Source organism: Argiope bruennichi, chromosome 4, assembly GCF_947563725.1.
Source record: "Argiope bruennichi chromosome 4, qqArgBrue1.1, whole genome shotgun sequence".
Lineage (NCBI taxonomy): Eukaryota > Metazoa > Arthropoda > Arachnida > Araneae > Araneidae > Argiope > Argiope bruennichi.
In genome coordinates this window covers 105,032,953-105,058,609 of record NC_079154.1, presented here as the reverse complement: position 1 = coordinate 105,058,609, position 25,657 = coordinate 105,032,953, and the positions used below count along the sequence as shown (strand labels likewise).

Genomic DNA, 25,657 nt, shown 5'->3' with positions numbered 1-25,657 from the left:
GAACGTAGAGATGTAGAAATTTTGCAAGATTATTTGTTTCTATAGGTTCCGAAAAAAATCTTATACCTTTTCCGTAATTCCTTTTTTCAGTTTTAAAGATGGTTTCAAATTTCTACCTTCATCTGCTTTTGAATATTGTAATTTGTACAATATTCAAGCAATACGCGAAAAAAATTCTTCAGCGTCTCGATTTTCTTAGTGTATCGTAAAATTAAAATGATTTTATACAATACTATTTAATACCAAAAAAAAACAATAAGCAGCAGCATAAAAAAATTTGAACTTCAACTTTATAAACAGGAGAAAGTAATGAATTTTTGGCAATTGTTTTGGTTATCTCTGAACTTATAGAAAACCATATTTCCTTTTTTTAAGGTGCAAGTTCCAACATTTTCCCACCCTACAAAAGAAACCATTTCAGTAAGGCATTAATTATAGCATATAAAAAGTAAATGATAAGGGGGAACTTTTTCCCCTAGCTTTAATGAGAAAATAATTGTTAGAAATAATGGACTTGAACCTGAAATATTTACTTTCCATTAACAAAACCGTAAAAAAGAATTTTTTTAAAAAAAAGCTCACTCTAGAGCTCCAGAGATTAAGCTCATTTTTTTTTTCGCTTTTTTTCCCTCATCTTACTTTGTCACCAGCTCATTCATTATGAAAATCTCATTCGAAGGCGGAAAGGAATGAAACTTCCACGATCAGGGATTCTATTGTATTATCCAGACAATCTGGCAATCCGCTGAAAGCTTAGGAGTGGATTTTGTTCCTTTTTTTTTCTAAGCAAGGAACGTATCACTGTTCTTTGAAACAGTCAGAAAAATAACAATGGGAAGAAAATAAGAGATAAAAAAACTCCTTTAAGATAGCACGGGGTTCCTTTTTTCTTCCTTTTACTTAGCAAGACTTGTTTTTCCCATAAAAAAACATCCGTGGGATGGATGCACGTTCTTTGTTTGTTTTTTACGCTCGCATGAACACTTGTTGCGAAGAATATTTTCTTAAGCCTTCTACATTTTCCGCCTTACCACAATGAAACGGATGTACTTTTTATATTTAACTCATTCAGTTTCTTCAATAGCCAAATAAAAAAAGTCTCTTATTTAGCTACTGTATAAATTAAGAGAACTTGCGCGTAGTTTGGTTATGTTATATCAATAACGAAAAAAAAAATATTTTTATTTATCGGGAGAAACGGAACTTACACAAGATTATTTCATTAATTCTTGAAGATACTTTCAGTTTAATATAGCGATTGATTTAATTCTTTTGTTTATTTGAACACGCACAGAGGAAAAATTTCGTTGATTTGAAATGTTTTCAAAGAAAAAGGTGGGGTTTTTTTAGTTTGGCATCCAAAATGCTGACATAGATTGAAATTTTAGAAGCATTGTTAATCTAGTGATTTTCACTTTCTTCGTGTATCTTTATTTAACTTCATTTGTTTCATTTAAGTTACAGTGACGCGAGTCATATTTCTTTGTTTTTCCAGAAACGAGCATAACGCAAGGTATATTGTTACAAATTGAAACAAAAGTATTATTGGTTTATTTGTTTAGGTTTATCACTTGAATCCGAATTTAACACAGGGGCATGAACTGAAATGAATATGTACAATGTTGACAATTTTGTTGGCAATGAAAATGACTTATATCACTGTGTATTGAAAAACAGACGACTTAATCATAATGAATTATTCACAAAAGTAAATTTATCAATAAAACGGATATAAAAATAGTGTGATGACTTAAAAATTTTAATTCTTATTAATAAATGTGTAATTTTTAATACACCCCTATAAAAAATCAGATACTGAATGAATATTAATTTATTACTCTTTTCTGGCTCTGATTCCAAAATTCTAGCTCTGGAAAATTCCAAGATCATCAGGTGAGCAGAATGTCTATCGTTTCACTTCATTTCTTAACCTGTCTTCCTAGTGGATACAGCATATCTTCATGAATGTTGGCTAAAGATAATAATATCAGTTTTTGTTGATTATAGATTTAGAATCATTCATTATTTATATAGAAATGTATAAGAATTGTTGAAGGAAGAGGGGGGGATTACTAAATGGGCAAAGTAAACAATTTCCTATCGATTCGAAAATTGAAAGAGGTATCGTGCCTTAAGATTTTTTGCGGCATTTTGAAAATTATTTAAATTTTTTGTTTTCATCTAATTATAAAAATCAGCAATCGAACGAACTCAAATAATAATCAAGAACTGACCAAAATAATTTTTTAACATTATTTCTCTAATATCCTAAATTAATTGCCATTTGACAGTTTTATATTGTTATTTTATAATTTAAAAAAAACAAATGGCTTAAAATTTTAAAAATGCCCGATCTTTTTATTAAATATTATTTAGATTGTGTTTTTGTCTTTTTAATTATTTTTTTAAAAGTTTACTTATAAATTTTAATTCTGCATTTTTTTACGCGGGATATGCTAAACCTATCTTTATAGAATGTGATCTGCAAATAAGTCATTTTTTTATTTCAGTTTGTTAAAATTTGCTACTTGTAATTACATATATAAAGAGGAAATCGTAATCAATCAAAAAATAGTCAACTTTGGAGATTCTGTTAATTTATGATCGTTCTTTCTCGAGCAATTTGATGAATATTGAATACTTTCTTCAGAATCTGTTGTTTTATGTAGAAATTTTACTCCGAGTCACTTGTTATTCTGAAAGCATTTACAAACAATGAGATGCAAATTCTGTTTATACCACATTACTGAAAAACGAAACAATATATTCCTGTTTAACTAGAAATTGCCATCTTTTAGCTGTTGATTGAAGCTTTGATTTATTTCACATTTTATGTTAATAACTTCAATTTCGCACATACATAAACGCAATAACGCAATGATGTAAATCAATCAAATTCGATGCGTTATCTAGTGACTACAATTTTTTGTATGATGAAAATGACTTACACCACTGTGTATTGAAGGGCAGATAATTTATATCGCAATGTATGATTTATAAAAGTAAATTTAGTCAACAAAACAAATATAACGATGGCTTAAGAATTTCAAAAATTTTAATTCTTATTAATAAATGTGTAATTTCTAATGCATATTTATAAAATTTTAAGAACCGAATCCAAAATTCTGGCTCTGAAAAATTCCAGGGGATCATCATTTATAAGGTTGAATTTTTTAATGAGCTTTTCACTTCTCTATTCGATAAAGTTTTGAGATTTTTCAATTTTTTTTTTTTTTTTTGTCGAGTAGATTGGATACTTTAATATTTTGATTGGAATTTTTTGTTAATTAATTGTTAATTTGTTAATTTTTAATTATTTTTTTTAATTTTTAATATTTTGATTGAATAATATTTTGATTAAAATTGATCCCATTAAATGTTTAAAGGGAAAATAAACTATTTCAACTTTATATAATATTTATAATAATGAATTATACAATGGAAACTAAATAATTAGAATAACGAAACCCACTTTTTAGTACACTGATTAAAAATTTACTTTATAAAACCTTTTTATTGAAAATTTTTATGTTCATCTATACTTATATAAAGCTCAATGTGTGTGTGTTGGCACTCTACAGGCCAGACCGTTTGACCTACAGCTACCAAATTTGGTACACGTATACCTTGGAGGTCGGGAATGAGCACTTTGGTCCCTTTTTTGGGTCCCTTTTGGGGTCCCTTTTTTGAATTTTTAATAAGAATTTTAATTATTAATTAAAAATTAACTTTCTCGCCAAAAAAATCTCCTTTTCCCCACCGCCAAATCAGTAAGGCTTTAGGGGTTTTTTTTTCCCACACTAATGAGGCTAGGCTTAAGATTTTTCGGCCGATTATTTCAAATGATTCTGTTTATTTTCTTAATGTTTGATGCATTTAAAATTAAACATTGTTAATGAATCGATCTTTCAGATTCATTCTGAAGTACTTTTGAATTAAAATAAAACAGAATAAAGGAAATTGAAAATGTCTAATCTGCGTAGCGTTACCCCAACTGGCGTAGAAAAAATCACGCATTTACGTTACCGTAACTGGCGTTGAAAATTCACGCATGCGCATCTGATTGTTGACAATATTATCAACGGATGATTCTTGCTTTAAATTATTTTTAGGTTAATTGCATGCTTTTGTAATTAAATTGTATTTATGTTAGTTATATATTTTTTTGTATATGCTTATAGTTTTAAGTACATCGTTTTTTAAGTAGTTTTTTAAAACCTGTTTTCGACCGATTCTTTTAAACGATTCCTTTTATTTTCTTAGTGTTTGATGCATTTAAAATTAAACATTGTTAATTAATGGATCTGTTCATGATGAATCTGAGAAAATTTTGTTGACAAATTCTTGAGATATTACATAAATTATTCTATTGCGCCCATAAAGTTTAAACGCTCAGTGACTCTGTTATCAGTAATCATATTATAAAAAAAATGCTTTGTTTCAGTAAAAAATGTTATTATATTAATTGCAGATTCATTCTTTCCTCTTTAACTGAAAGCATAAATTCTACGGGTGCTAACAGAAAATTAGAGAGATACATATTGCGTTATGACTGAAGGCCTTTATAGTATTATGAGTGAATTATATGACTATCAAAATTTGAAGTTTTAAAATATTTTGATGAAGTAGCTATTAAAGTAGGAATTGCATAAAATATTTAATTATTAAAATTTTAACGAACATTAAGATTGGCGAACCGGCTTGTCGCCAAAGGCGGCTAGAACTATAATAAAGACATTTCGATCAAAATCCAAATAAATGAAAGTCTATTTTTCTGATTAAAATAGAGTTAAAAATATTTATCAAATTTTATTATATTAATGAATCTTATTAAAATTATGTCCATCAAGCATTATGTCATTCGAATAAACTGGTAGTTCTAAGTGAAAAAAAATACGAGAATTTTCTAACAATCAACTTACAGAATGATAAAACTCTAATAAAATATATATGCATTCAAATAAGTATTAAAAATGAGTAAGATAATTACAAGAATTTTCAGTTCTTATTTTACATTTTTATTTTTTCGTAAAACTACGGAATTATTTTTCCCCTTTTCTCTTGCGAGGTTACCATTCATTTTACGCACTCGGGAACACAACCATATTAATAATGCATATATACCAAATTATAAAAATTAAACAAGAGCACGAAAGAAAAAAAAATGTACCGCTTTAATGTGAAAGTAATTACTTCGAATAATGGACCTAAAACTAAAATATTTACTTTCTATCAACAAATCCGGCAGAAGAGGAAGTAGACGAAGCTTCATCTTTTGAGCTCCGGAGATCGAGCTCATTTTCTTTATTTTTATCTTCTCTTCACTTCAGTTTGTCTCAAACTCATTCATTATGAAAAGTCATTCTGATATGGAAAAGGATGAAACTTCCAGCCATAAGGGATTTCCTTATGTTCTCTAGACAGGACAAGATTCCGAAGAAAACTTAAGAGTGGATTTCGTTCCTTTAAAAAACATTAAAATGAATCATTGTTCTTTTTAAACGTAGAAAAATGAGGAAAAATTAAAAATGTATTAAGAAAAGGAGAGTTAAAAAAATTAAAAAATAATAGAACGGTTTACTTTTCTTTTGTTTAATACAATTTTTTTTAAATCTTAATAGATATTCAAGAAAAGTTTTATCTGCTAATTAGAACTTATATTTATTTAATGATCTCCGTAAATGTTCTATCCGAATACAATGAAATGGATGTTCCTTTTTAAAAATTAATTCGAAAATTTTTTAGATGCAAAATTTAGAAATTTTTATAATTCAGATGCTTACGCAGAATTAGAGTTCTTTCAAATACTGGTTACCATAAGTAAATTGATATATTGATGTTGTTTATTGAAAAATACATTGTAGGCAAAAAAAATAAATAAATAAAAAATAAAGAAAATATAGAATATTCTTGGAAATTGACTCAGCTTCACTGATTTATTTAATAAATTATTTAATTTGAATACCTATGCACACTTTTGATGAAATTCTTTAATTTAAAAGGTTTTCGCAAAAGTAAGAACCGTTACATAAAAATTCCATATATATCTGAACTGCAATTCTAGTTTAGGGTCTCAAAATCATGATTAATCTAACAGTTTAATTTTTTAAAATTAATAATACTTTTGAAAATATTCCTTAAATGAAATGGAAATAAAAGAATTATAATATTATAGTTAAAAAAGATTTTAAACAATAATAAAGCGAATTGTTTTGAATCTAGAAAAAACTATTTTAATTATTTTTTAATGAATATGTAATTTCAAACAGAAACAAATTTTTAATACATTTTTGAAAGGTTTACATATTGAAACATAAAAAAGTTAACTAATAAATGTGCATTTAAATTTACTTTAAACATACGTGAAAGTTATAATCCTTTTTTTTTTTATAATATATCCTAATTTTCGTCTAACCTCCGCAGTACTATTTGTTTCCATTCCTCCCGTTGAGGTACCATCATTTTTACTTATTCTGGAGCAAATAAATTTTAATAATGCATCAGCAATAGAATAGGTAATTGAAATAAAAATAAAAAGCTTTTTACCTGCTTTAATGCAAAAATAATTGATGGAAATAATGGGCCTAAAACTAAAATATTTACTTTCTATCTGCAAAACCGTAACAAAAAAAAAAAGTATACAAAGCTCCATCTCTTAAAACTCCAGAGACCGACTTTCTCTCTCTTTCTTTCTGTACTATGCTTAGCTTACTTTGTTTCAAGCTCATTCATTATGAAAATCTTATTCCGGCATGGACAGGGATGAAAGATCCGCGATCGGGGCCATTCCCTCGTGATTTCCAGACAAAGCTTTCCGCTAAAGAAGACTTAGGAGTGGATTTCGCCCCTACCCTCCTTTTTTTTTTTTTTTTTTTGCATGCATTTTTTTTTTTTTGCATGCATTTTTTTTTTTTTTTTTTGCATGCATTTTTTTTTTCTTCCCTTCACCAGAAACACATCGTTGTTCTTAGGAACATAGCAAAGAAAAAAAAATACAAAAAAAAAGTTTGTTTTTTTTTTATTTCGTTTGGAATGAAACATATTATTTTTTTTTTTCGGTTTAATGTAATCTTATTTTTGATATAATATTATTGTAATGTCGATCCACTTTTATTTTTTATATGTACATATAATGTGCTGTTATAAAGTTTTTTTTTATAAGGAACATTAATAATCTTTCTTACTGCAAGAATGCCATTCTTAAGCTTGATTCGTTTAGATTTTTTTCCGTCTTTTGGTACAAGAATTTTAAATAAAATTAATTATTTAACTGCTTCTAAAAATTAGGTAAGTTCTTGAATATTTTTCTGTAATCGTGTATGCATAACAAGTGTACTTTTCTTCACTGAAACCACTGTTATTTTGTATAAAATCTTTGGTTATAGTAACGCATTCTTTACAATGTACAATGGAGGGGGGCGGGGAGATTATTAAATGAGCAAAGTAAACAATTGCATACGGGTTCCAAGATGGCCTCCGAGCCCGAAGATTTTTCAATATTATTATTAATTTTGTGCTTTCATTTAATAATAATGACTGCGAAATTTTAATTCCTTGTAAAACTTCGGTTTCAATAGGTCGCGAAAAAAAATGTTTAAAATACGTATTCGCAAGATAGATTCAGTAGATGCTAGATTCAAGAAAAAGATTCATATTTCCATAATTATTATTCGCCGGTGTAAGATGAGACATTTACAGTTTTACCCAAGATCAACAATTTTATGAGGAGAGACTGGGATATGACCTGCGTTAGAGAGTATGCAAGAAAGTTGCGTGGAAACAATATATATATATTTATATATATATATATATATATATATATATATATATATATATATATATATATAAATTTATTTCGTGTATGCCGGAAACGGCACTAACGTATTGGATCCACTTTTATATTTAAATAAGGTTTGTTTTTTAAGTTTATCTATATATATATATATATATATATATATATATATATATGTCTTTCCTAAAAAAGCGCAATTTTACGCACACATTCACAAAAAGAAAAAAAAATTATAACTATTGGAGCTTTTTTTCTATTTGCTCTTATGCTTACGAGACAAACTGTTGCGCGCTATGGAAGGTCACGCCTACCTCAGGAACATCATATGACCCCAACGGAACAATGGCAAATGGTTGTCTCATCGGAACAACTATTTGCCATTGGCCCATTGCGGTCACGTGATCTTCCTGAAGTAGGCGTGACCATCAAATGCGCGCAATAGCTGGCCTCGTGTGAACCCTGCTTTACGATGTCATACAGCGCCATCTCGTAATTTTTTTGTGATACTTGCATAGTTGCCATAGGATGATAAGCAACTGGTGCCTCAAAATTTTGTGAAATGATTCTATATATTATATTATTTGAATACAAATATGTTCGGCTCGCATCCGATGGCAACAGTGCAATTACTGTGTTAACCATTTCGAATGACACGCTAACCCTTTCTAAGGACGTGGGAAGTATGCTTCCCACCAAATTTATCAATCTTTGTATGAAATTATGTAGGTTGGCATCAATTCTGACAAATTTTTTTTAGAAAGACAGAAACTTAGATGCTTCAGTTCTTTATCTCACACAAAATGATGTGTCTTGGTTTGTCACTTAATTATTAATTGACCAAATGAATTAATGAATCAAATTAAATTTATCTAATAAGCTAAATGAATCTCTTTTCTTATTCTAATTTCAAGCCTAAAAATATTTTACATAATATAACTAGAAAAAAAATGGTCCTTTAAAGTGTTAAACTAAGTGCATTCATGATTTTTTATTCAAATAACCAGATTGAAAAAATTCGATTTTACAAAAGAAAGAAAAAAAGTGCCGAGCGAAGCTTGGTCGCCCTAGTCCTTGGAATGTACTTGGGAAAGGTTCGAGGAATCCATTCTTGCTGTTTCTTTTTCTGTGTTTGTGCATGAGAGAAAGAAAGTGAGTTATGCTACTTTTAACACAAACCGCCATTTTCAAGGATAAATTTCGTAAAGAAATTTTTATTTCTTTCATCGTTAGATTTTTGGCATTTTATACATTTGTGTTTTCTTAAAACAACAGATTATTTTAATATTTTCAATGGGCCGCGGTGGCCTGGTGGTAAGGTCTCGGCTTCGGAACCGGTGGGTTTCAGGTTCGAGACCCGATTCCACCGAAGAACCGTCGTGTAAGGGGGTCTGTTGCACGTTAAATCCGTCCTGACCAAACGTCCTCCCGCTGGTGTGGTGTGGAGAGGAGGGTGCCAGCTCAGGTGTCGTCCTCGACATCTGACCGAGGTTCAAAATGACGAGGTCCGTCCCAAAATAGCCCCAGTATTGCTTGAAATGGGACGTTAATATAACTAAACTAAACTAAATTTAATATTTCCAAAATTTAATTTTCAGTTAACTAAAAATTTAATTAAAATTAATTCCATATCATGTATGGAGAGAAAAAAATTATTTCAAGGTTATATAATACTTATAATAATGAATTATAAAATGAGAACTAAATAACTAAAATTTTTAAAAAATCTACTTTTTAGTACGGTAATTAAAACTGATTTTACAAAACTGTTTTATAAAAATTTGTGGTTTATTTTCATGCTTTGCAAAGGACATTTTAATCGAAATATAAATAAAGGAGAATCTTATTTCTCTGATTAAATACTAGATTTAAAAATGGTATTGGTTCAGATGTTATTGAGTCTCGTTAAAATTATATCTATCAGATATTCCAATAAATTGGTTGTTCCAAGCAGAAAAAAAAACTACGGGAATTTCCTAACAATCAGAATTACAGAAATAATAAAACATTAATAAAATAAATATGTTTCAATAAATTTTAAGCATGAGTAATATAATTATAAGAATTTTCAGTTCTTATTTTAGATTCTCGTTTTCTTCATACGACTACAATTATTTTCCCTCTTTTCCTTTGCGAAGTTACGATTAATTTTACACACTCGGGAACACAACCATTTTAATAATGCATATATATAAATTATAAAAATTAAACAAAAACATAAAAGAAAAAAATTCCTGCTTTAATGTGAAAGTAATTACTTCGAATAATGGACCTAAAACTAAAATATTTACTTTCTATCAATAAATCCGGTACCAAAAGAAGTAGACGAAGCTTCATCTTTTTAGCTGCTGAGATCGAGCTCATTTTCTTTATTTTTATCTTCTTTTCACTTCAGTTTGTCACAAACTCATTCATTATGAAAACTCATACTGATTATGGACAAGGATGAAACTTGCCGCCATCAGGGATTTCCTTAAACTCTCTAGACAGGACAATTCACTGTAGAAAGCTTAGAAGTGGATTTCGTTCCTTTAAAATGCATAAAAAAAGGCATCCTTGTTCTTTTTAACAGAACAGAAACATGGAAAAAAATAAAAATGTAATAAAAAAGAGAGTTTAAAAAATTGACTATAGATAGTGTGGTTTACTTTTCTTTAGTTTAGTAGAATCTTTCAAACATAAAATGTTATGCTTAGTATGTTTTATCTGCTAACCGAACCTTTAGAAAGCTTTGTCGATATTCTATCTGAACACTAGGAATAGTATGTTCCTTTTTAGAATTAACTCTATATTTTTAGATGCAAAATTTGGAAATGCTGGTAATTTAGACGCTTACGTAACATTAGCTCTCTCGAATATTGGAAATAATAATTGTAAATTGATTTATTGATGTTGTTTATTGGAAAAAAAGACGTAGACAAAAAGAACTATTATGGGATTATAGAATATTCTTGGAAATCGGCTCAGTTTGATTAATTTATTTAATAAATCTTTTTTCAATACCCGTACATACTTTTGGAGAAATTCGTTAAATTAAAATGTTTTCTCAGAATTAAGTGCCGTTAATTAAATTCTTAAAAAGACATCTGATACCATCTGTTATTTTAGATTAGGGTCCCAAAATCATTATTGAGCTAAGAGCTTAATTTTTTTCTAAATTAATAATACTGTTAAAGGTATGCCTTAATCAAAATGGAAATAAAATAATTATAATATTATAAATAAAAAATTTTAAAAATAATAAAACAATTTGTTTTGAATCTAGAAAAAATTATTTTAATTAATTTTTTTAATGAATATGTAATTTCAAACAGACACAAATTCTACATAAATTTTTGAAAGATCTACGTAACATAAAACATATTGAAGCATAAAACGTTAGTTAATAAATATGTATTTAAGTTTATTTTAAATGCAAATGACGCATTCCTCTTATTTTATAATAAATCTTAATTTTCGTCTAACCTCAGCAGGATTGTTTGTTAATTTTCCTCTTGGGGTACCATCAATTTTACTTATTCTAGAATAGATAAATTTTAATAATGCATCAGAAATAGAATAGGTAATTGAAATAAAAAAAAAAGCTTTTTACCTGCTTTAATGCAAAAATAATTGATGGAAATAATGGGCCTAAAACTAAAATATTTACTTTCTATCTGTAAAACCGTAACAAAAGAAAGTATACAAAGCTCCATCTTTAAAACTCCAGAGACCGACTTTCTCTCTCTTTCTTTTTGTACTCTACTTAGCTTACTTTGTTTCAAGCTCATTCATTATGAAAATCTTATTCCGGCATGGATGAAAGACCCACGATCAGGGATTCCCTCGTGATTTCCAGACAAAGCTTTCAGCCAAAGAAGACTTAGGAGTGGATTTCGCCTCTCCCTCTATCCCCCCTTCCTCCCCCCCCTCCTCCACCAAAAACGCATCTTCGTTCTTTGGAAAAAAGCAGAGGAAAAAATATATAGAAAAGAAATTTGTTGTTGCTTTTTTTTTAAATTTCGGTAGCAATGAAACATATTATTTTTTCTTTTCTATTTAATGTAATTTTATTTTTGCTATGATATTAAATTTTATCTACGTCCATTTTTTTAAACATACGTAAAATGCGCTATCATAAAGTTTTTTTTATAAGGAACATAAATAATCTTTCTTACTGCAAGAATGCCATTCTTAAGCTTTGATTCATTTGGATTTTTTTTCCTTTTTCTGGTTTAAAATCTTTAAAAAATTAATTATTTAACTCATTTTAAATTAGTGGTGTCCTTGTATATATTTTGTGATCTTACATACATAACAAGTATACTTTCTCCACTGAAAACACTGTTGTTTTGTATTACAATTTTGGGAATAATAAACTTTGATATGTTCCTCAATGTATTTAATAACAAAATTTACCATTGTCTGACTAAATACATTAAAGAATACTCACACCAATTGATACATTTGGCTCATTTCAAATGTGAATATACAATAAATCGAAGTTATTTTTAAAAACTCAATTATTTGAATTCAGTTAATCGCTGATATGGTGTGATCAGTATAGTCAATTTACTCTTAAAAGATCAGCTTTTACATTTGGATTAAAATTTCAAATTAAAAGTATGCCCCTCTTTGACTATACTAACACAATATGGCCCGTTTTGTTCTTCATAATATTGCTAGTAATATGTAAATATGTGATGTTGCTTTTCTGAGTAGCAAGTTTCATGATAAGGAAGATAGTTTTACAAATATTTTAATAGTTGTCGAAAGGATTCTAGGTAAAAGATCTTCAACCTTAGCGATGAACTTAACTACCATTTGGCAACATGGCAACGAATTTGGTTGCTATTACGACAATATAAAAATTTCTGAAAATTGCAGGAATTTCGGTGATTTATCAATTAGGAAAGACAAAGCGATATCTTTCAAGAAGCTTCTTTTCCCCGGAAGGAAAATTATGAATTGCCAACGAAAAGAGGTAGAATCAGTTAAGTTGAGCTCCAGCGAGTCGTTCAGCGAAATCTTTCTTTGAAGTACTAATCTCTAGTGAGTTCTGTCTGAGCGCTTTATGTTGTTGCGGTTGTTTAATAGCGATTTTCTGTTTGTATTGGTTCCTGCTAATGCTGTTTTATGCAATGTTTAATTATCTGTGTTTCAAAATTTCCATAAAACAAAATATTCTCATTCTCATTCTTTCAATGCATTCCCGATTAATCATTGATTTCTACAGTATTTAGTCCGCCTTTTTCATTTGCTTGCCATTTCTTTAACTGCGGAACGTATCAATTTGTCTTTCATCATATTCAAACTTCTATCCTCATTAATTTAAAGAATATGGTAAATTAGTTTTTAACAAAACAATTTTACAATAAACACTATTGAATATATGATGAAATTTTTTCTTATTTGTAAGGTTTGTTCATGATATAACGAAACTTATGTGTTCAGCTTTTATGTGCATTCATTTTCATAGGCGATTTTTTTATACTGCTTTTTTTAATTTCACTTGTTTCACACTTGTAAACCCGGAATATTGCAATTGATTTTTCGCTCTCTTCCAAATGAGCTAGAGATTTGAAATTTTGTATATTCGTCAACGACGCACACTGTTTTAATAATTACATAATTTAATTATCAGTTAATGATTAATTTAATTAAATTATGATTTCAAAAAATGGTTCTCCCCAGCAGGAATTCGGAGGAAAAATTATTTTTCATCAAATATGTAATTAAAAATTACGAAATAATACAAATAAAAAATAAATTGCCTTTCAGTCTTTTATACTTCTAAAAGTGTTGACATCTTTATTAATAGATTATTTTTACATCCAGAAGAAACATTTCTGCATTGAAATATTTTATTTTTTTACTATGATATATATAAGGCAAATGTGAAAAACCTTTTTTTTAAAACAATGATAAGCAAATTTCAAAATAAATTAAGTTGCCAGGAATAATTTTTTAATGACAGTTTATTAATAAATATTGTTTATTTATTTTCTTGTTTTATGTATTTTAACAAATAAAGTAACTCACACATTCACAAAATAAATGTTTTTTTTAATTGCATCAAGATATACGGAACTAAAAAGTTAATCGTACTAAAACAGTTATTATTTTATATAGCACAAATTTATAATATGTTATTTGTTAAATAAACTATATCACTAGCGAGAATATTATTATATATTTTTATGCAATGTAATGTTTGTATTATCTGGAATACAAATATTACAATGCATAAAAAAATTATGCTCTGTCCAAAAATAAAGAATTTATAATTTCGTGTTAAATAAATTTTAGTGCGTTTCCTGTTTTGCTCCTAAATTACTTTAATCTAACAAGACTTCCATTAAATAAAATTTAAATGTCAACAAAAATAAAATATTAGTTCAAGAAATTAAGATTTTAATTTTTATCTTTCTTTCATTTTTTTGCCTAAACAATCTTAAATTTATGAAATAGTAAAACAAAATATTAATCTTAGAAAATAAGATTTAAAATTTCTATTTATTCCATTATTATAAATAAATACAGCGGTGAATATTTTTATTTTCGTCATTTCATAAATGGAGTGGATAAACTATTTTTAAACATTCGAAAAGATATCGCTTTGAAATTTATATTTTTTCAGTAAAATTATTAGTCATAAATTTTATTTATTCCTTTGTTTCCTATGAAATTATCTTTACTATATTATTCTTTTTAAATATCTGGTGCACATTTAATTAACAAAGTATTTAATTTATTTTTTTATTTAAAATATATTCTTATTAAACTAATAAATTATTTATATGTATTAAACTTTTATTTCGTATCAAAGTGTATTTTATTGAAGTATAAGGTGAGAGAAATATAATATAATGATGATAGATGTATAATATAAGGTGATAGAAAGTGCTGAAATAAAAGCCATATATTGATATGGCCATTATCAGATTATTTATAGCGGCAAAATTCCGAAGTATTTTTTTCATTTAATAAAGAAATGATGTAGTTTTTAAACTTGTTTTTGTCTTTCGCGTACAAACTAAACATTTGTTTTACGTTTTTTGTATGTTCAACCGATAAAAAAAACCGATACTTTTAAGTTCGCTCTAGCATTTTACTTTTTTAAAAGATAATTATTCTTTGAAATAAATTTACATATGGCTTTTGTTTATTTTAAATAGTATTATTCGTGGAGTTTAGTCACAAAACAATGGAATTTTCCTTACTGTATGTATTATTAAATATGATTAAAAGGACCAAGATATTGTTTACAAACTAAGATTTCGTAATTTTATAGACATTACTTTTATTTACTGATACAAAATAAAATACTATTCTTCATTTTATTTGAGGAATTTTTTCCTCAATGAAAGGTATTTTTCTAACCATTTATAAAGTAGCTATTGGATTACAGTGGACATCCATATGTCCCTTAATTAAACAATTTCAAATGCATGAGTATTTTTTAAAGAAATGGCAGAACAGTATATTAATTATTCATATTTTTTTTTCTTATTTGTAATAAAACAATACTTTTGTAGCTGTATGAACTATAATAACAATTTCCACCTTTCAATTTTCATCTAATTAGCTCAGAACAGAATTAACTTTTAGACGAGTTAGTTAAATTGATTGAATATTTCATTTCCCTTTGATATGAATTATTAAATCAAAAACAAATTAAAACAACTGGGTTCAGACTACAAAAAATTATATTGAGATCTAGGAAACTAAATATTTCCTTGCTTTAAAATCCAAACTTACATCAACTCAAGAAAATGTTTTGATTTTAAAACGAGATAAATATTTACAATTGTAATGAAAATCAAATTAAAAAATTTTAATAATTAATAATACAAATAATTCTAATAATACAAAATCTTCAATATTTTGAGCATATTACTAAGACTAGCACAATATATTTTGCTCGTATATTGTAAACCAAATGCATATGACAAATATATAGAAAATATTTGCTGACAATTATAACAATTTTTCAGGTTGAAATATACTATTATTAATTTGATTTGAAATAAAACGAATTTAGCAAATTGTAAGCTTTCTTCTTTTTCCACTAGTTTCAATTTATCTCTTCTTTCATAGATCTCAAGATCGACGACGGTCCAATGCTCGCAGAAGAGGAGCATCGCCGGTTTCGGAAGTAAGACATTTCTTTTTAAATCTTAAGACCTGTTAGATTCATCAGTAGTTGTGGTTCAAAAAGCAGCAGCATTGACTCAGGTGATATTAGAGGAAATTCTCTAACGTCAGTAGTTTGAAGTAAAACTTCTAATGTAATTTGTTCGTAAATTGCACTTCAAAAAATCTGGGATCTAAATTAATTTTATCAGACACAGAAGAAAATAATTATAAATTTATTTGCTAGTCTTATCTTTACAGCAATGTTCTCTAAAATACAGTACCGTTGCACAAAGAAAAGTATACATTTCAATTAAATATAGCCCTGCAAGTATAATATTGACTAATACCTTCTGCGTTCCCCAAGGCTTGGCGTTCATATGCCTTGACATTCAAATAATCAAACACTAACAGTGATTTTAATATTTCCAAAATCTCATGAATGTCTTAAAACTGAATGTACAGTGAGTGAGCAGCGGGGCACGGATAAGCTTTCCAGAGGCTTGCTTCATATTAGAATTTCTCCAAAATAGTAGAAGATAATATATAATATCATAAAATTTTTATATTTTATTCAGAGAGCCCTTCTTAAGTCAACTGCTGAATTTTTAACTTTATTCATTTTAAAATAACAATTGTCAATGAAATACAATCAAAATATAACTTTGACAATTTTGGATATTTAATTAAGTACTAATGGAAGGCTTTTAACTGATCTTAATACAAATAAAAGTCATTCTCTTTCTCTCTCTCTCTCTCTCATATATATATGTAATGATATTTTAATTCTAATTTCAATTTAATTAATTTCCAAGATTTTATCTTAATTTAGCCCATAGTAACTTCAGTCCAAAAATATTCTCTTATTTCGTGATCCAATTCCCCTTTCGGTTTAATTAATTCCTCTGTAAAAATAATGCGCCATCACTACTACGTATCAAATGAAAGTGATATTTCCGTTGCCCTTCATAAGGTCAACATATGCATTCCATCGGCACGAGGCCGGTAATCCTATGTTATATAAGACTAGTGATCATTTGTTTCGCCCTTCTTCCCTTCTTTCTTACTTCTGCTTTTGTGCCGCGCTGCGTCTGCTTATAAAAAATCATGCCTGCCACTCGGAATAGAATAAAATGAAATTAAAAATACAATGTCTCGTCTATGTCTTCAAACCTACATTCTCCAACCAACCAAAATAGTATTACATATATAATATGTTCTATGTCTCTTTCTGAACAACTTCGATGAATTAATCAAACTTTGCAATTAAGGCAAGACAAGAGAAAAAAATATGTCAACTTTTCAAAATTTCAAAGTTAATTATAAATATACAGTTAATCTGAAATAACCCAATTTTTGTCATTTTTCTCACAAACGCATCGGAGCAAATTAGCCAATAGGAAATAAATTTACAGCCTTAAAATTAGAAATTTTACCTTTTTAGTTATATTATATTTCAATTCCATGCAAATTTTCTTTCAATGTTTTTAAATTTAACATAAACGTTTTTGAAATTAAATTTTTAGATACTCCCTTGCCAGACAATTGTGTTTCTTTAATTTATATTACCTTTATTTTGTGACATTTTTTAATATACATGGCAAGGCCTTTTATTTGTTTTAAAAGAATTCTGACGTTTATTTAGTTAAATTAAAAATCCACTACTCTTAAAATTTCCTATTACTATCATCTATTATAATCTAATCCTATTAATTCTACGTTATTAATTCTATTTACTGTAATATTTTGTACTTTATTTGTCCCCTATTACTCCTTTAAAATCTCCTATCATCCTCTTACTTACCTGCTTTTTCTATGAAAAAACAAGTAATTTTCAGAGTGAAAAAGAATATGAAATGTGAGAAATTATACAAATAGTACAGTTTTTGTCCAATCTCTAAGACATTTCATGCATGTGATTTTTTTTTAAATCATCATGTCATACATTAAAGAAAAAAAATACTGTTCAACTTTTTGAAACAACTAAATTATAGTTAATTAAAAGCTGCGTGTTGCTATGATCTTATCCGAAAATAGTGCTTTACAAAAGCTGTTTTTCGCCCAAGAAGTTTTAAAAAATTAGCTTTTCAGTAACATAAATTTCATTTTCATACAATTAGCTTCTTTCGCTTTAATATATTTTCAGAATTAATTTTATGTTCAATATGTTTCATTATTGAAAAACTGTTGCCAGAATACTTTAATAAAATTCTGGAAAAACACTAAAAGAATGTTTAAAAACAGATGTTTAACAATTTATATCAGGAGCTGGTATATTTTCATATTTTTATAATGAAAAATTAACTATTGAATTAATTGCCTCTAATCGTTCATTAAAACTTTAGATTTCTGAAAAAAAAAATGTAAAGCACTTAAAAAAATATAATAGCTTCTGAAGAAAATTAACTCTCTGCCGGTTCAATTAATATTCTTATTTTAATTAAAAACGCTTTAGACGATAAAAGTATTTTGTACTTTATAATATTTTATATAAAAATAGTTTATATATTAAAAAGATTTTAAATTCAACCAGTTATTTTAATTTTAATAAATCATCAAAAAATTAATCAGATTTTAAATGAAAATCCTTGTTTTGTAATAGTGAAATATATGTAATATGCAATCTTGTATAATTTCGAGAGTTTCCACTGAGCTGTTTAAACCATAAAAGATTTTTGCAATAAAACAAATTATCGCACTTTATTTTAGATTGTCTTAGGCGACCATTTTATTTTCTAAATATTGGCTTTCTTGTATTTTAAACTGCTGATGTACACTGCAAAACTATTTAAAATCTCCAGATTGTTACTTTATAAAATAAATATATAAATTTTATTAAACAAATTTTAACAAATGTTGAAGTTATTTACCTCTTTTAAATTTTGCTCTCAAATTAAAGAATCTTAATATCAATTTCTTTGAGCTGAATGTTTATTCAATGCGAAATTCAACAGTCAAAAATCAATTGATAAAAATGTTGCAAGTCGGAAACATAACATACATTGGATTGAATAAAATAAGCATTTAAATTTAATTTTCGTTAAAATAAAGTTCATTTAAACAAATTAATATTGTTGTTATAACAAATTATTTAATAAAGATAAATAACATGTTAATTTAATAAATTTAAATATCTTATTGATTTTAATAAAATTAAGATAAATGTAAGCATTTAAACTTTATTTGGGGGTTTATTTTATTGAAATTATTTCCTTATATTTTCCAAAGAAATAAAGCCCTTCCTGTATGAAGATGAATTATAAAAGCACTTGTAATTAAAACTTAATGAGTTTCCCTGTAAATTAATTCAATTTATTTTATGATTTTTATGAAAGACTGTTTATGGTAATTCATAATGTCCTGCTTTAAAACAAAAATTAGCAGTACGCTTCCATTTCATTCAAAAATAATATCGTTTGCTTTTTAAAGAATTAATGAACTATTTTTTTAATTTGGTTTCGATGAAAAAAGAAACTCCAAATTAATGGTAAAAATGCTTTTTTCAGTTAAACATTAGCTCAAACCAAGACGCTGAATAAACCATTAAATAGCATTACAGCTATTCTAGATTGCCATTTTCCTTTAAGCCTGAATATAAAGCTTGAGTAGCGTAAGAACTATTATGAAAATCACATAAAATCGCTGGTGTTTTTTAAAATATAAATTTTTTCTAGAACATAATCATGTTCTTTTGCCACAAAAACATTCCAAAAGAAACACTTTACCATTTCCATTTAATCTAAAATTTATGAAGCTAAGTAGCAGAAAATTATGAATTATCTTTTTGAAACAACATCATTACGTCAATTCAAATCTTTAGAACATTTTAAAATATTTTTTTCAATTTTTTTGAAAGATGAAAAGAAAAACCCTACTAAAGTGTATTTCGGTAGGGAAAATTTGGGTCGAAAACATCTTGAAAGGAGAGATTTAGAATGTTCATTTTCTTTCATGCGCCTACTAATGAATACACATAAATGTACTTTCCCAAAACCGATTTAGAACAGGAGGGAAAAAAATAATTCAATTTCTATGCTCTTCTTATATAGTTAAAAGCAAAACACTCACTAATTTTGTTGCCAATTTTACTTGTTTCTAAAGCTCTGAATGGTTTAAGTTTATTTAATTACTTTACGTTAGAATAGTTATTGTAGGCTTATTTTTTAAAGAATGAATTCCTTAAAGGAAATTTGGAAGCAACAAGTTTATTCTTTTCCATTAGTTTTTTGAGAAAATGGGATAAGCACCATATCCATACTAATTGAAACAAAACTTTTCTTCATATATTTCAGAAAGTTACTCAAATTTCTTTTTAACGCTTTTAGATTTCAAAGAAATTATAAGCAGTTAACAAGAAAATCGCTTTTTAATTATCTAAATAATAATATCTATACATAAAAAAATATATATTTTTTAAATTTTTAAAACGTTTCAGATTTATAGAATGAATGAGTAAAAATAATAAAAATAAATGGAAATAAAACTTTTCCATTTATTATCTAATAAAAAGTAAATATTGCTCCCTCATCTTTCACCTCGCCCTTATTTTGATGAAATCAGTCAGCTGCACATGCGCAAAAGCGTAGTGGTCTTTACTTCCTCGTACACATAGTAAGAGAAAGCATACTTTTCGTCAAGAAATTCGAACTGGAGATTTTAAGGAATCTCCAGGTCTAGAACTCCTTGAATACGTAAAATGCATTTTTCGTATTCAAGAATTTCAACCGTTCGTGTGTCTGTCTCTGACAAAGAAAACTCAAAATCCTTTTGAGAAAGACGGTTGAAATTTGGTATGCGGTCTTTGCACCAGATATGCAAATTTCTGTGAGGCCGGGATAGATAGCCTCATTGGTAGGGCATTGGATTTGCGTCCCTAGGGTTGCGAGTTCGAACCCCGACGGCCGAAGACTCCCCGAGTGTGTGGTGGATGGCGCGCGTGTAAATCTGTCGTGGTCACAAAGCCTCCATGTAGGGAGTCATACCACTGGGGGTACTGGATTAGAGGTGATCGTTCTCTGATTCAGGTCTAAATTATGATCTGTGAATGAGTGAATGAAATGCATGAATGAAGTCCACCCGTGAAAAGAGTTGTGACGTGTGTGAAGCTAAGTCGTACTCTTGGACCTAGATGGCGCTACTGAAAAACAAGAGACGCACCTTGGCTTAAAATCACTGACTTCTAAAAGTCATGGGCTTGTCTATGACAAGTGCCATTAGAAACAACAATAACAACAGATTTCTGTGAAATTTTGATTAAAGTCTGCTCAGAGGAAATCCGTCTGTTGGACTGTTCGGACATAACTCAATCACAACAAAACGTAGAGAGCTAGATAGATAAGATTTGGTTACGCGTTCGTTCTTAGATATAATAAATTATCACTGCTATGAATTTGATCCAAGACATATGCCACACTCTCATTATGCAGCATAATTACATGACTCTCCTGCATTATAATTGAAACTAATAGAGGAATTTAATTTTGCCACTATTGTCTAAGACTTGACAAGCATGAAAAGTTTTTTAGCATGCTACCTTATTAAATGACAGGTAGCTTGCAGTTTTGAGAATCATAAGAGGCTTTTATTTTTATACAAGAATCGAACCAATTAACTATACGAAATGGATGAGCATGAGATTTTCTTTAGACATTAAAACTGCCATTGTATGATCTGATTTTATTGCACTTGAATCATACTGAATCTTAAAACCATTGGATTATAAAATATTTATAATGTTAGCAGAAATCAATGACTTCTTCATTAATTTTTGGCAAAGAACTGAATCTTCATAGAAAAATATGAACACGTTCGTTATTGGATATTATCGATAGTGGATCGTTACGCTTTTATTACTAAATATTACTGAATATAATAAGAAATCCTTTTCTTTATCAATTTCTGGCAAAGAACTGAAGCTTCATAGAAAAATATGAACGCGTTTGTTATTGAGTATTATCGATACTGGATAATGGATCGTTACGCGTTTGTTACTGGATATTACTGAATATAATAAGAAATTATTTTCTTTATCAATTTCTGGCAAAGAACTGAATCTTCATAGAAAAATATGAACACGTTCGTTATTGGATATTATCGATACTGGATCTTTACACTTTTATTACTGAATATTACTGGATATAATAAGAAATCCTTTTCTTTATCAATTTCTGGCAAAGAACTGAAGCTTCATAGAAAAATATGAACGCGTTTGTTATTGAGTATTATCGATACTGGATAATGGATCGTTACGCGTTTGTTACTGGATATTACTGAATATAATAAGAAATTATTTTCTTTATCAATTTCTGGCAAAGAACTGAATCTTCATAGAAAAATATGAACGCGTTCGTTATTGGATATTATCGATACTGGATCATTACGCGTTTGTTACTGAATATTACTGAATATAATAAGAAATTATTTTCTTTATCAATTTCTGGTAAAGAACTGAATTTTCATTGAAAGATATGAGTTAAATAATATTCTTTAAATGGTGAAAATGCAAGGGAATTCGTCTAACTAACTGAAGAAATACGATTAAGCATATAAATACGAAAATACTCGGATACATTTGATTAAATTGCGCGTTTAAAAGTCATATTCAGCCCATAAATCTTTTGCACTAAGAGGTCGAATTGTATAGCATGAAAATTGTATGGTATCTGGGTATTTTGTAAATACGAAAATACCCAGATACTTTTGATCATATAGTGTGTTTAAAGTTAGTATTCAGCCTGTAAATATTATTATATTAAAAGGTTGAATTGTGTGACATTTTCATACTGTTATCATCTACTTTTTCTCTTTTTTTTCTCCTTAATTATAATTTTTATTATTTTAAACTACGAGCATAGAAAAATAGAACTAACAAAAAAAGATTGTCATATGACATGTCCTTCTCTGCTTTTAATTTTATAAATGGATAAAGAAAACATAAAATATCTTGAAAAATTCGAAAAAAAAATGATAAATTTTGACATTATAAACCTTCTTAGCAATACGACTGCTTTGAAAATTCGTATTGTTGTTTTCAGACGTAAAACAAATTAATTCAAATATCTCTTAGTACCTGATACTTACGATATTCCCAAGACGTTGTTCGATGTTCGGAATGCCTTTCCAATGTCGGGAAGATATCTAACAATCTTATTCGGTATTTTGTGCTAATAAGGGATAACAAACTAGGATGAAAATTAAAAGTAATATCCCCCATAGCTTCAAAACATATTCTCTAGTATTTCACATTTTCTAAAATAGAAATTCTATTTCCCAAGTGCAAATTAAAGTTTCAAAATAGTGCTTCACCAAAACACTACACATTACTGGGCCACTGGTAAACAGATATTTGGAAACATTGAAAAATAAATAATTAGTGATCCCGAAAACCAGTCTGAAGACTAATAATCCAGGTCTAATTTTTCGAATTTTGTAGACTCCTACACTAACGAACCACGACGAGGCTAGATTTCTAACCAAAAATTTTGTTTCAAGAAACGAGAAAGATGAAAGAGAAACTTGAAATAACTCTCATTTTCTGTCGGATAATTGAGAAAGGCCTTCCTTTAAGGGGGTGTAAGCTTCCACAAGAGACACATTTTCTGGTGAAAGCAGAAACCGCCATTTTCAGAGAGTAACAAAAGAATTCACTTTATTAACTTGGCAGCAAGTTTCCCTTCGCAACAGCAGAATTGTATCTTTCTGAATTTTATCTTTTGAGGGTATTTTATCTTTTGGTGTGCAAAAGCTAAACATAAAATGTTTGCAAATATTTTAAATTGGGTTTCGAATTATTTTCTCTAACGAAATTCTAATTGTAAGAAATTATTTAAATATTAGATGATAAAACAAAACATTTTTAAGTAAATTGTATTTAATATAGTAATTTAGTATAAATTAATTTTTTATCAAAAAGGTCGAAAGAAAATTGTAAAAGCGCAAGATACTGTTTGAAATATTTTACGGTAATTATAATTATAATCATAATGTGTTTTAATTTCCAGTGAATTTTCGATAATTTTCAATGAATTTTTTTCGTAGTAGTAAATTAATATTCGTAGTAGTTTAATTTCTGTAACGTGTTGTCACCATCTCCTCTTGCATTTATGTTTTTGTTTTAACTCCCAGATTTTTTCAGATAAAAAAAATATTTTCTAAGTTTATATATTCTAATAAAAGTGTGTGTGTGTGTTTTAATTAATTTTTAACATTTTTCACCTTTTTGTCATTACTATATTTCATGAATTAATTTTATAATCGCCATGTAATGTTGTAATAAATTATAATCTGGAGTTCAGTGCTAGATGACGACAGTTATTTGTAACCAAAAGTTAGTTAAAATCATTTGACCAATTGATCACTGAGCACAAAAAAGTATTAAAATAGTATAGTATCATTTAAAATACATATTTATAATAAATTCCACTGTTGTATCCAGTAAAAAAAATGTGTAAAACTTCATTACAAAATCCCACCTTTAAAAAATAGAATCTACAAAATAAAAATGCATTGATAATTCGTTATTTTGAAGTAATGTTTACAGGTGCACACATTTTTAATAAATATTTTGTGTGGTCTTTCAGATAATATGAGCAACTTTAAGGACAAACATGATTGAAAAGGCTTATCATTAGAAAGAGAAGCAATTAAGAAAAAGGGGATGAAATCGGGGTGTTTTTTTTCTGTAAGGTCATATTAAAGTTATCAAAATATATCGCAACACAAATTTGACCCTAAAAAGCCCAATTTTCATTGATATAAAACAAGCCTTTTTAAGAATTTTTTTTGTTTAAAATGTTGTATTCCAGTTATTTTTAATGAAGTAGAGTCCAAATTTTCACATTTATTAGATTGTTTTTATGACTGATATTTTCAAAGCAATTGAAATTTTTTGTTTTTGGTTTTTAGGGGAAAACCACAACAACTTACGGGCAAGGTAAATCATTTTCTTTAATCACTTTATTTTTTGTTCTTCACTGAAAAAAAAAATTCAATATCGAAATGCAATTCTTTCTTGTTAGGCATAACTCTGAGAGCAGAAGATTTACTAGGAGAGAGCGAAAACAGACTTGGACGAGGATCAGGAATTCCCGCTGTCAACTTTCTCACACCGAAACAAGGTACGTAAATATATATTTCCAAGAAAAAAAAACGTTACATTTGTAAGATTTTTTAGTTCGACTTTCTCTTATTATGATCCCTTAATTTTACTATTTATTGGTATGAATTCTTAGTCTGATTTATTCATAAATTAGAATTTGATAAAATAGCATCTTAAGATGTAAAATAGCATTAACACTTATGGCAATGCAAAAATAAAAGTCAGTGTAACTTCTCCAAAAAATAGAAACAAAATTCTAAAATTTTATTAAGAAATCTGTTGAGACATTACGAATATTAAATAAAAAATTACATAATTTCGCAAAAAAATTGAGTTATTAATGTAGTCATCTATTTCCAAATGTTGATATTATCCTAGTATTTTTATAATACATAGAATTCAAAAAAATTTTACAAATTTATTACTTGGGAAATGGGATAATAATATCTTTTTAATCGGCCTCTCAACCAGTGGTAGTAGGCAATGTCTAATCTGCCTAGTTGTAGTTGAAGATTAAACGCAATTAAATGAAATAATATTTTATCAAATTCTCTTGTGTACTTAATCATTTTTATTCCATTTAAAAAACAACAAGCATCTTAAAACGAGATAGACAAATATAAAGCATATGTAGTAGTATCCAAAAAACATACATA

General features: G+C 27.7%; 1 protein-coding gene across 1 annotated transcript in view; it reads left to right on the top strand.

Annotated features, from left to right (window-relative positions):
* Positions 1-25,657, top strand: part of LOC129966398 (uncharacterized) — a 385,065-nt gene that overhangs the window by 280,418 nt on the left and 78,990 nt on the right. The window contains exons 7-9 of the mRNA XM_056080822.1: positions 15,869-15,926; positions 24,809-24,836; positions 24,922-25,020. Of these exons, the coding sequence (XP_055936797.1) occupies positions 15,869-15,926; positions 24,809-24,836; positions 24,922-25,020 (185 nt within the window). The remainder of the gene's footprint in view (positions 1-15,868; positions 15,927-24,808; positions 24,837-24,921; positions 25,021-25,657) is intronic.